The sequence below is a fragment of the Indicator indicator genome, chromosome 32, assembly GCF_027791375.1.
Source record: "Indicator indicator isolate 239-I01 chromosome 32, UM_Iind_1.1, whole genome shotgun sequence".
Classification (NCBI taxonomy): Eukaryota; Metazoa; Chordata; class Aves; order Piciformes; family Indicatoridae; genus Indicator; species Indicator indicator.
Genome location: NC_072041.1, coordinates 2,281,495 through 2,293,602, shown reverse-complemented (window position 1 = coordinate 2,293,602; position 12,108 = coordinate 2,281,495). Strand labels below are relative to the sequence as shown.

At 46.8% G+C, this 12,108-nt stretch overlaps 1 protein-coding gene across 1 annotated transcript; it reads right to left on the bottom strand.

Moving 5' to 3' along the window:
- Positions 1-5,921: 5,921 nt before the first annotated feature.
- On the bottom strand, positions 5,922-6,602 carry FNDC10 (fibronectin type III domain containing 10). The gene is made up of 2 exons (XM_054395114.1): positions 6,534-6,602; positions 5,922-6,494 (listed from the first exon to the last, which is right to left on the bottom strand). The coding sequence occupies exons 1-2, from the start codon at positions 6,600-6,602 to the stop codon at positions 5,922-5,924; spliced, it is 642 nt and encodes a 213-aa protein (XP_054251089.1).
- Between the last annotated feature and the right edge of the window lie 5,506 nt (positions 6,603-12,108).

Here is a 12,108-nt window from a genome sequence, read left to right as displayed (position 1 = left end):
TAAAATAACCATCTCCTGCTGCATTTATCCCAGGAGAATTTTTCTTTCAATAGAGCAGAAATCTGGGTCACAAAAACCCAAGATAATTGCACACTGGTCCCAGTCCTCTCCTGCCTTTTCTTGCTCTTAACCTCCAGAGAAACGAGGTCCAGCAAGGGATGTATGAGCAAAGCACCTCCAAAAATGACAACATTCATTACCTGAAAATTCAGAGACAGCAGGAATAAAGTGATTAAAGGAAGGAGAGGATAACAGATCATGGGACAGAATAACCAGCTGGATAAAGCTCAGGAATTTTCCTCATATATAATTAGGGCTGCAAAAGATAAACAATCTAAAAGATAAAGGTGCAGCTACACTACAGAACAAAAGGATAATAAAGATTAATAGCAGATCAAATCACACCAAAAAAATGGAACACAAAAGAGACAAAAATGAGGATAGTATCTTTAAAAAAAAAAAAGAAAGTGCAAAGACCAGGAAACAAATTTTATTCTTGGTTAAAAAAATAAGTATTCTGTCACTTTTGATGTCTGAAAAACATAAATAAAATCTAGAGAAGGAGACAGGAGACAGAAAAGACATTAAAGATAAGAATGTCTTCCCAGAAGAGACAAAAATTCACCCTGCAGCACCAATCTAAGAAAATAATGCTTCCCATTTTCCCAGCAAAAGACAGGGACAAAGCTGCATCCAGCCTACAGCCAAGCTACTCCAGACAACCAAAAAGGCTCAGGAGCAGCAGGGACTGCAGGTCTGCATCCCAGGCCCTGCTTCTGCAGATGTGTCCTGGGACTTTCTCCACCATCTTCTGGGAGTTGTGTCACTGGCTTCCTAAAGAGCCTGAAGATTCTTCCTGCTCATTGCTTGCAGTTTCTCCAAGGCCTTCCTCATCTTGCTCATTTCTGCATGGTGGGAGCAGGGAGAGAAGATCAGGACATGAACAAAACAACTCCACTCCCCAGCCCAGCTGAACTTCACCTGGTGAGGCAGGATTCTCTTCTTAAAAAGATTTTCAACCCTCCCATTAATACTTTTTGCCCCTCTGTGCTTTCACTGTCACCTCAGCACTTCCAAGCTTTTTCTTTCTTTCTTTCCCCCGAGCACTTCCCACAAATGTCTTCCACCTCTTTCCCTCCAATACTTCCCAGTTAATTCTTTCTTCCCTCCCCTTGTGCTTTACACAAATGGCTTTTCCCTCCAGCACCTTCCACAGAAAGCCTTTCCCCACTATCCCCTTGACATTTCCCTACAGAATATCTCCCCCATACATTCAGTGCTTCCTGACAATTAATTTCTTCATCAAAAAAAAAAAACCAAAACAATCTTTCAGGTGAAAACAAAACAAGAGGTTTGGGCAATTTTTTTTCCCTGGTGAGATCAGACAATGTGTGAAGCCCAGGAGATGTGGTGCCCAGACCTGTGGTCGTGCAATACCAGTCAAGGTCTATTTGCTCAGTCTAAAACTGCAAAATACCCAAGTCCAAGCATCACTGTTGTAATTCCTAAGCCTTCAGCAGGAATGTGACACAGTTAACTGTTAGTTGTCACTTTTTTTTTTCCCCTTCCAGCCCACTCTTCCAGGCCTTTCTTTTGGAATACACTGGTGAAATAGAGCAGCACTTTGCAGTCTTGTAAGACTCCAACTCCAGGTCTCCATGGAAGCAAAATATCAGCTTTCCTTTGCACCTCCAAATAAAGCTAGGCAGCCTTTCCTTTTATGTAGCACCAAAAAGAAAAACCAATCATAATGGAATTAAGAGAGATTCTTTGCCTGAGGCAGAGACTGATTCCTCTAGAAGATTCAAAGTTGGGGTCAGGCTGCTTACATCAATGTTCCAATGTGTTTCCATCACATCCAGCACAAGGCCAGGGGAAAAAAAAACCAACGCAGCTTGTTAATGAGTGTAGCACTCTCCAGTTTAACTCCTGCAGCAATGGATATAGCTTGATGTTTGTAATGGAAATTACCAGATAAACCAGGGCCAGACACACCAGTAGCACCATCTGGATTTTTAATACCCAGCTACTTGTATAGAACTAAGGAGAATGTGTAGCTGCCTTAGAAGTTATTTCCACTTGTTCCCAAAGCACTAGGTAGAGGACATCCAGCTTATTGGCAGTTATAAATCAGCTTCCTGCCACTTCTCTACTGCTGCCTGGACAGGCCAGGATTGATTCTAACCCTACAAGGCACCTCTGAATGTTTTGGGAATTGGTGCAAATGCTGGATAAAGCCTTCTTCAGCTGTGCAGTCTCATTGTGGGACTCAAATCAATACCAAGTCATTTTCCCCATGATTGCCAAAACCAAATGTCTGTACTTGTGATAGAAGAAATTCTAATAGCCATATTGAAGGGGAAAAAAACCCACAGCTATCAGTGGGTCAGCAGATGTTTTGCTTAAGTCACACAAAATAAAATAGGGAACATTCTGGTTTTCTTTTCCAGGTGCAAAGTTGCAGGCCGTTAAAATTTAATCCACTAAAAATTAATGCAAAAACTAGGAGACCATTGTTTCCCACATCCCATTCATAATGCATGGAAAGGAGAAAAAATAACAAACAAACAAACAAACAAAAAAAGGAGAATCCTTTGGAGGGTTACAAATTTCCTCCATTAGGATTCAGATTCTTGTTCTACATGTTTTAATCTTGTCTGTCCTCTGCCCAGCAAGCTGTTGTGATGCAATCCACAGAGGCAGAGGCATGAAGATGTGAGAGGACTACAAATAATGTCTCTACAGCATCTCCCAGATGCTAGCTTAACAGGTAACTGTACCCTATCTATACCTGCTGAGGTGAAGAGAGTCACATCCAGAACTGTAAATTAAACCTGGTCCTCAGTTCCCTCAGACTTACATCAGCAATGAGCAGTGCTGGCTGCATGCAAAATGAAGCAGCTTGAATCATGAACAAAGATTTAGGAGCAAAGAGCAGCTCATTCAAAGGTCAAATAAGGAGGACTTCTATTCAAAGCCAAAGACACCTGGCTACCATAACAAATGGTTTGGCTCAGGGAGTTTTCATGCAAAAATTCACTTTTGGCTTCCTAGATCTGAAAGACTGAAATGATCAGCCTGAATAGTGCACCTCTTTTCCCCATGCTGTTGGACATGGTGATCATGAGCTCCTTGTACCAGGTGCTGTGACTTCCTCCCTCATACAGCTATTTTAGACAGGCCCAGATGATCTCTGTAGCCCAAACCTTTTTTTTTCCCTGCACTTATGGACAGTACCAGGAGTTCAGGCAGCAGAACAGCTTGCCCAGACAGGTTGTGCAATCTCTATCCCCCAAGGTTTTCAAGGCCTGGATATAGCTGAGTAACCTGCTGTCATCTCACAGCTGACCCTGCTTGGCACTCAAAGCTGAACTCCAGAGCTCCCTTCCAACCTGAATTTCCCTGTGATACCACAGTGTAAAGCTCTAGTAAACAAAGCTCAAGTATTCACAGAATCCAGAATTGCTCTGGTTGGAAAAGCTCTCTAAGATCATTGAGTCCAACCATCAGCCTAAGACCACCATGGCCATTAAACCATCTCCCCAAGTGCCATGTCCTCTATATTAGGATCTAGATAATGCCAGAATTCAGAGGAGAAACCTTCCATTTCCACATTAACATTGTCACAGTGGAATATCACTGACACCAGGAGAGATCTGCTTACTTCGAGTCAAACAAGATCCTGAACCCTTTGTGACGTCTTCGTTTCTTTCCATTATTCTCTTCATTTATTAAGGTCAGCGCCAAGGTGGTACAAGGCTCATTACTGATACATTTGATTTTCACATCTGGCAATTCATGACAGGATGAAGAACAGAACAGTAACACTGCTTGACAGAAGCTGACAGAGATGTACAAAAATCAGTGCCACTCCGACAGTCCTGTGCAGAAATGGTGACCAAAAAGACTGACTTGAAACCTTTAAGAGACCTCTGACCCAAATTTACTGCTTAAAATCCCTTAAACCACTACATACAGTTTGTTTTAATGGTCTTAAAAAACTGATTGCCTTCCCTTTTTTTTTTTTTTTCTCCCAGCAGTCAGTCTCCTTAGGGATAAAAAAGGAAAAATTATGACATTGTCCTTCAGTGTCAATGAATGACATCATCTTCCTGTCACTGCCATGCTACATATTGTCAGGCTGCTTAAATCAAGTATACAGGCAAGTTAATAAAAGAGAACACTTTAAATTTAGAGTCAGCTGCACATGAGAAAGAAAATAAAGCAAGAAGAGCAAACAAATTAAAGGTATTTCTGCCTGCTGAACGATAGACCTTCAGTTTCTCAGCAAATGACCAAAGGGATTATGAAGAGTACCAATACTGAATGTTCTTCAGCGTTCTATAAACTTCCTATGCCCTCTACTAGCAAGTTGACACTTCACAAACTACTTCCACAGTGATAAACATTTACACAAACAGCTCACATATGATGAACAGGTGGCATGTGACTAGCAGTACCCCCTTACAGAAGAGCCATTCCCCTATCTTTTGCTTTAGGTGCTCAGTTTAAGTGATACAAAGTCATTTTCTGTTACAGCAGTCAACTACATACAACACTAAGTAAAAACTAGCTCAATAAATACCTCTCAGATGGAAACTGACTCTATTTTTGTGTATATATTGAAGTTCAAGTAATGACCAGTCTAAGTTTGTTTGGGTTTGTTTTTTTTTTTTTTTCTTCTCTTGTTTAAAACCAAACAAACCAACAACCACTTTGAGAGACAAAAATGCTCAGGGAGATACATTTGTCTGCAGAGACTACAGGAACAGATCTACCAATATAAATGGGACAAATTCTCAGCACTAAGGCACAATAGAATTAATACTAAAATATGGCTAAACCCTACAGACTACAGCATTGAGTGAGCAGTTAACAAGGGGAATGTCCCTGTGCTCCAAACGCTGGGCTACAACGTGAGTGACTTTTGTATTTCAAGAAGTTGGAGGTTTTTTTACCTTAGTGCAGCTGCACACAGCATTCCTAAGAGGGGGGATTTCAGAGGGAAGTGATGGTGCTCAGTTACACTCTACTTACTTTATAATTAATTCTAATGGGTTCATACTTGCACAACTAAATGGAATTTTCAGACTAAATCTGTCCCTTTAAAATCACTCTTTGTGGAAACTACCAACATCTAAAGGGAGAAAAGCAGGTTTGGTTGGTGTAAAGATGCTGATGGGTCACTTGAGCTGACCAGAAAACCCCTGTTTGTCCAGACAATGGCCAGGCTAGTCCCCAAAATTTGTGAACATCATAAAGCAGGATACGAACCCCATATAAGTCACAAGATTTAGGTGGGATTTGTAGCAAAATCACTCTTAGCTATGGGGTTTGTGGTACCACCAGACTGTTCTCCCACAGATTTCAAACAACATTCTCCCTCGGGGGGGAAAAAAAAAAAAAGCCCAAGCAGACGTCCAAGAGCAGGGGGATTTTTGGGCATAGGCTTAAAACAAGGATGTTCTGGAGAGCCTTCTCAAAGAGACCTTCTGCAAGATCTGCTGCTTGCTTTTAAAGAACTGACGTTTTCTGGCACTTGTGGACCTTTGCCATTTTTTACTTTTAATCCACTGAGATCCCAAAAGTTCAGTGACCACGCAGGGCTCAGGAAAAGCTGCCCTAGGAGGAAGAAGAGCTGCAAATATTGAGGAAAACCCCAAATCCAGAAGTTTGGGCAAGGCGAACCCAAGCCACCCAACGCTTCAAACAACGCCCTGGGCACAACCGCTGCCAGCAGAGTTTGGCTGAACCTCTTCCGAGCTTCCCTGGAAGCGCCGGGAACGCAGCACCGGGCTCGCTGCAAGAAGCGCTCTGGCCAGAGAATCGGGAGAACCTCCGCACCCCGGAGGTAACCACCGGAGCGTCCTCCGCGCCCGTAGCTGTCGGCTCGGCCCCGCTCCTCTCTCGCTTCCCCCGGGTTAGGCGCGGCGCGGGGCAGCAGCGGCCGGGCTCATGAGGTTCTCGGTGATGTAGGCCACCAGGAGACAGATGAAGACGAGCATGACGCAGATAGTGCCCCCCACAGCCGTCATGGCGACCACGATGTCCCGCATGGCTGCCGGCTCCACGCGGAACTCCACGCAGTGCGCGGGGGGCGCGGGGCGCGGCGGCGCGACGCGGGGCTGCAGGCAGAGGCGGTAGCGGACGCTGCCGTGCGCCTCGGGCAGCAGGTAGTCGCGGCAGGCAGCGCCCAGCTCCACGCTGTCGCAGGGGAAACGCGTGTAGGTCCCGTCCCAGGAGCAGTTGAGGGCGAAGCCGCGGAGGCCGGCGGCGGGGCGCGGCGGCCCCCACTGCAGCAGGACGCTGCCGTTGCGCAGCACGTTGGCCACCAAGGCGCCACCCGGGGAACGGTGGGCGCGGCAGGCCCGGGCCGAGCACTGGAAGCCGCGGGCTGGAGTGCGGAAGCAAAGCCGCCCGCCCGCCGAGCCTTCGGCCAACACCTTGTAAGGGCACCACGGCTCCTCCTCCGCCGCCGCCGCTTCGGTCCGGGCCTCGGCCCGCCGCGGTGAAGCGGGAGGCGTTGGTCCCACAGCCCTCAGGGCGGGCGCCGGCGCCCCGAAGCAGAGTAGGGCGAGGAAGGGCGGCAGCAGGCTGGGCATACCGGCCGCCGCGGCATGGAGCCGAGCCGCGGTACCGGCGGAGCGGCGCCGGTTATAAATGCGGCCACTGCAGCCGCTCCGCCGGGCGCCAATGGAGAGGCGGCTCCACCGTTAACTCTCGCTGGGCTGCGGGGCACCCGCCGCGCTGGGCAGCACGCACAGGACGCGCAGCCGGCTCCGGACCGGCGGTGGGCGGAAGCCCCGGCTCCGACCCCAGGAGGCTCCGGTTTTGACCCCACCGGCGGGAAGTCCGCAGCCCCCGGTGCGCCGTTCTTGGGTCCCCTGAGTGCTGCACCCCCCCATCCCCCCCGATAAGGGCTGGCTGGGGGCGGCTCAGCTCCCTCCTTCTGGCCCTTACTGGGCTCTGCATCTGGCATCGCTCCGGGATGCGCTGCGCAGGTCCCGTGAAGATGCATCCCACTGGATGAGGTGAAGCGGGTTCGGGCACCGGGGGGGTGTCTCTGCCACCGAGGGCTCACAACCAGCAGAGATTTCGGCCGGAGCAGGCGTGTGGAAGTTACAGAGCTCGCCTGCAGCTGAAGCAGACTTGTTCACAGTGGGTGTTACAGGGAGTTGTTGATTTATTGATTTATTTGAATGGGTCTAGCTGCAGACCGGAGCTGCTTTAAGCCCTTGGGATCGAAAATTCAGAGAAACTCGGCAAGGATGCAATACAGGGAGAAAGACCTGAGTCCCCCAGGACATCTGCTGATAGCTGGAGTGAAGCTGTAGGGCTTCAGTGCACACTAGTCTGTGAAACCAAAGGAAAAAAGTAACTCTTCTTCTTCCCGTCTTCTACAAATGCCATTTTCCTCCTCTCTGCAGCAGGACCAGCTGACCATCCATCCATCTGATCCAAAGCCAGCGGGGGATGGTGCAGCACAGGAGAAGGCTGAAAGAGACAGCAGTGCTCCATCCTTCCTGGCCTCACCACGATGCTTTCTGAATGACCTTGAAAGCTTTACACTATGGTAGAGGTTTGTTTAAACCTGGAATCAAAAGATCTCAAATTAAAAAGAAATAAAAAGACTTACTCAAAGTGATGTTAGGAGAGTCTTTGAACAGTTCAATTGGTAAAAGCTGCTTTAAGTCGTTTCTGAGTTGCTGGTTTCATTCCACACAGAAAGAGAACTCCACTGTGATTTGGGGGTTGGTTGGTTTGTGTTTTGATCAAGTTTTACATAGTGTCTACTTCAGAGATCTAGAGCAGAACATAAGCATTGTGTACATTTAACACGTAAGGTAAAGGAATGAGGATGTTAGATGGTTCAACCTCCTAGAAATGTGCCTAAACACAGTGGTGTAGTTTTTCTTCACTGCCTTACCTCCTTGGAAATACAAAACCTACAGCTCACCAGCTGAATTTTCTTTAAATTGTGTTTATTGTCTTAGATAACTTACAACAAAAATAAGATTCTGACTCCTGTTTTTGTTTCATTGCCTAAACAAGAAAACTCCAAAAAGACCAAAACAAATCAAAGCAAGAAAGAAACAACCAACCAACAACAACAACATCCCTCACAAACCCAAAACAAAAACAACAAAAAAATCCCTCCAAGCCAAACCAAAACTATAAGGGTTGGGCTTCACTGAAGGTGTTACTTAAATATATACAAAGTGGAGTTAGCAGCAATGTAGAAATTGTTTGAATAGTTTTGGTTTCTGATGCAGGGAACATCAAAATGACCAAAAATAGTTACTGGATTTGGCCCTTTTTAATGGAATTGCCTTTTTAAAGGCAATGGTTTCTGATGAAAAAAACAAAACAAAAACAAAAAACACAACAAAAAAACAAACCTTTAAACAAAATTTAAATGTCAAGTGTTGAAGTTCTTTCCACACCTAGCTTCTAATCAAATGCAGTGTTAAGAGTGAGGGTGCTTCTTAGTTGCTACAGAGCTCTTTTGATACCAAGAGGTATTGATAGCAATCAGTGAAAAAAGTATCAGCATAGAAAAGGAGGCTGAAGTTGTAGTAAATGCTGCTCTCCTCAGAAACCCCTTGGTTACCCCAGAATAGGAGGTGTTGTGCTGCTGAAGGCACTCCTTGGTGGCCAAGGCAAACTTACCTCTGGAAGTTCCAGCCAGGATGCAGAACTGAAGCTCTGACAACTGTTGCTGAGTGATGTGTGGGAGTTCAGGAGATGTTTGGAGCAAGCTGCCCCTCCTTAAACTTTGTGTAATTACTATTAAGAACAGACTGTGCTTGAGGGCTGTCACCTTTTTAGTGGCCAGGGAAAAGACCTGCCACCAGCTTCTGATATTGCTTATAATTTGCAGTGCCCTTTGAGTTCTTCTCTTGGGAGCTCCAACAGAGAGGTCTGACATTTGGTATAGGAAAGGAAAATATTTGGCTTGGGGAGGAGCAGGCAGCCCACACCTGCAATACACAAGGGTTTAGGGCATGTTCTCCTCCAGCTATTTCAGATGTCTCAGAGAAAAACATCTCATTAAACTCCCATTAGATTGTCACATTTTAACCTTCCCTGAAAGATGCCATGGAAATGGATGAACCTAATCATCCTAAACAGGTTTCCAAGTAAGTGGATTACAGAGAGAGAGGCTTCATTAAACAGAGATTTCATTTGCCTAATCGATAGGCATATGTGTCCCTCAGCCATGCCTTTGTTTGGAAGGGCAGAGAATCTGCTGTTCATTCTCATCACCTGGCTAAAGATGAGGCCAAACCACTTTACTACTTGGACAGCACATGAACCCTGAAAACATCTTTGTTTACAGAAATCTAAGCTACATCTCAGTTGGAATCCCAGAGAAAATGAAGAGCAACCCAACACCACCTTTGTGACAGCAGCACAGGGTGACTACACCTCAGCCTGCTCCCTTGCACGGTCTCTAAGCAAACCCAAATTATTTATGCAAGAGACAAGCAAAACCACATGCTCTGGCTTGGTCCTTTTGCCAGCACTGGTTTCATGTGAATACTTTGTGTGGTTGTTTGCTCTCTTGGTAATCCAGCTGTTTCCTCCAACCTTTTCCTGTGCCTCAGCCTGCAATAAAACTCAGCCTGGACTTCTCGCTTACTGCTTCAACAGTTTGCCACTCAGGCAGAACGCTGTTGCTTGCTTTGAGCAGTGAACCCCCAGGCAGCACATCAGAATTAGTAACATCCCTTACTGCCTTAGAGGCCTTCAGACAGACACACCACAGGTTTTCTGCTTTTCTGATCCTCCTCCCCTGGGTTTGCTGTCTCCCGTTTCATCTCCTGTTAAAAGAAACAATCAACTGGTATTGAAACAGGGGCAGCTTGCTGCAGGCCAGCCAAGGAAATACTAACCACCCACAGCTAACCATTTTTGCAGCACTGTGCTAATTTTAGTCTTGGATTCAGCCAGGGCAGACAATCCCTAGAGCAGAGATGCTAAGGGCAGCCTGCGACATATGGTTGCTAAAGCATTCCTCCTAGGAGGGAGCTTTACATTTAGGGCTGAGTTGCTACAGTTCCCTCCAAGTCATTACTTTGAGGATTACTCATCCTAGACATGCAAAAGCAGAGAATGTGCCTCCTGATTTAGATAGCTCCTGCAGCCTCTCTGAATCAGCAGGCTGCCTCACCCCCACCATGGTTCTATTTCCAGCGCTTGATTCACTTTCGGTAAGGTCTGAACTTGTGTTCTCTGACAGCCACTGGTGAAGAGATGCAGGGAAGAGGAGTGAACGAGGTTCAGGGGTCAGAGAGCTGTGCCTACCTACTTTGCTAGGGCAGCTTGGGCCTGTGGGCTTGAAGCTAACACCACAGACTGTGTTGGTGATAGATCAGAGCATGGGTTGGGTTGAAAGGGACCTTAAAGACCATCTAGTTCCAACCCACCTGCCATGGGCAGGGACACCTTCCACTAGATCAGGTTGCTCAAGGGCTCATCCAACCCGGACTTGAACACCTCCATAACCTCCCTGGGCAACCTGTTCCAATGTCTCACCAATCTCAATGTAAGGAGTTTCTTCCTAATCTCCAGTCTAAATCTGCCCTCCTCAAGCTTCAATCCATTCCCTCTCATCCTATCACCACAAGCCCCTGTAAAAAAGTCCCTCCTCAGCTTTCTTGTAGCCCCCTTCAGGTACTGGAAGGCTGCTGTAAGGTCTCCCTGGAGCCTTCTCTTCTCCAGGCCCTACACTGAACACAGTGACATCTTCCCAGCCCAGCTGAGAGTTAAAGGCATTTCTGATTAGGATGCAACTGAACCACTCCAGCTGATCTGTTCTGAACATGCTATTTATAGCAGCAGGGGAGGCTGACAAGCATTGCATCATGCAGCAAGGTTGGTAATGTAAAGCACTAATGCAGCATTAACCATTTCAAGCCATTCTGGGTGTCTGAAACCCCAGCTCAGCTTTGCAGTGAGCTCCTTAGTGGGCAGTGTGAGCAGCTCTGGCATTAGGCTAACAGATCCTTGCCTGCTCTCCCTGGCACAGCCTCTGGTTGCTGTCCTGCTTCTGGCACCTTTGCTTATTCTACCCACAAAGGTAGCAAGCAGCAAGATGAGTCTAGAGCATGTGTCTCCTCTGGAGGTCTGTGTGCACACCATGGACTGGACACCTCTCTGCTTAAAGCAGGCTGCTCTAGGGAGTGATGCAAAATGGGAAGTCAGAAAACTTTCTTAAATTAGGGTGTCGCTGAAGCTCTCAGATGAAATGGTTTCATTGATAGAGGAGCTGGACCATTCCTGGATTTCTGAACCAGGAGAAAGCTGGGACAAAAGGGAAAGCTTGCACAGAGGATGCTCTGCAGGTCAAATGCTTCTTTGCAGGGCTGGGAGAGCTCTTTTCATCTTAAGTGATGGGCTGTGGCTGAACTGCTGCTGCCCCCATGGATGGGGTGCTCTGCCTTTGGCTTTAACTTAGCTGAGATAAGGTGTTGAGGAAGAGGATCCAGCTGCTCATGTGCACACATCCACTGGCTGGCATGTGGTCCTTCCTGTTGGTTAGCTGCCACCTTTGCATTACTCCACACAAACCCCAGGCTAATCTCCTTCCCACCTCACTCTGGGGGGAGTGAAGGATGTTTTAAAGAAGCATAGAATCATTAAGGTTGGAAAAGACCTCTAAGATCATCAAGTCCATCTGTCAACCCAACACCACCATGGCCACTAAACCATATCCCAAGGTGCCATGTACACAGCTTTTTTTGTTGTTTTTCACATCTCCAGGGATGGTGACTCCACCACCTCCCTGGGCAGCCTGTTCCAATGCCTGACCACTCAAGAAACACTGCTGAGCAAAATGTTTTATGAAGACAGATTCCTTTGTATTAGCAACCGGTCAAGGGAGTCCAGGGACCAGTTCAGGCACACCTCTGCTGCCCAGAGGGTCAAAAAAAAAAAAAATAAAAAGAAAAACTCTCCAGCTTGGGAGGGGATAGGGACAACAAGAGGGTGAAGAACACAGTAAATCAAAAAGTGCTTCTAAGAGAAGCAGCAGGATAAAATCATTCCTACAGTCTGAGAGCACTTCCATGCTATTGACTAGAGAGGCAGCAATGGCCTCACCCA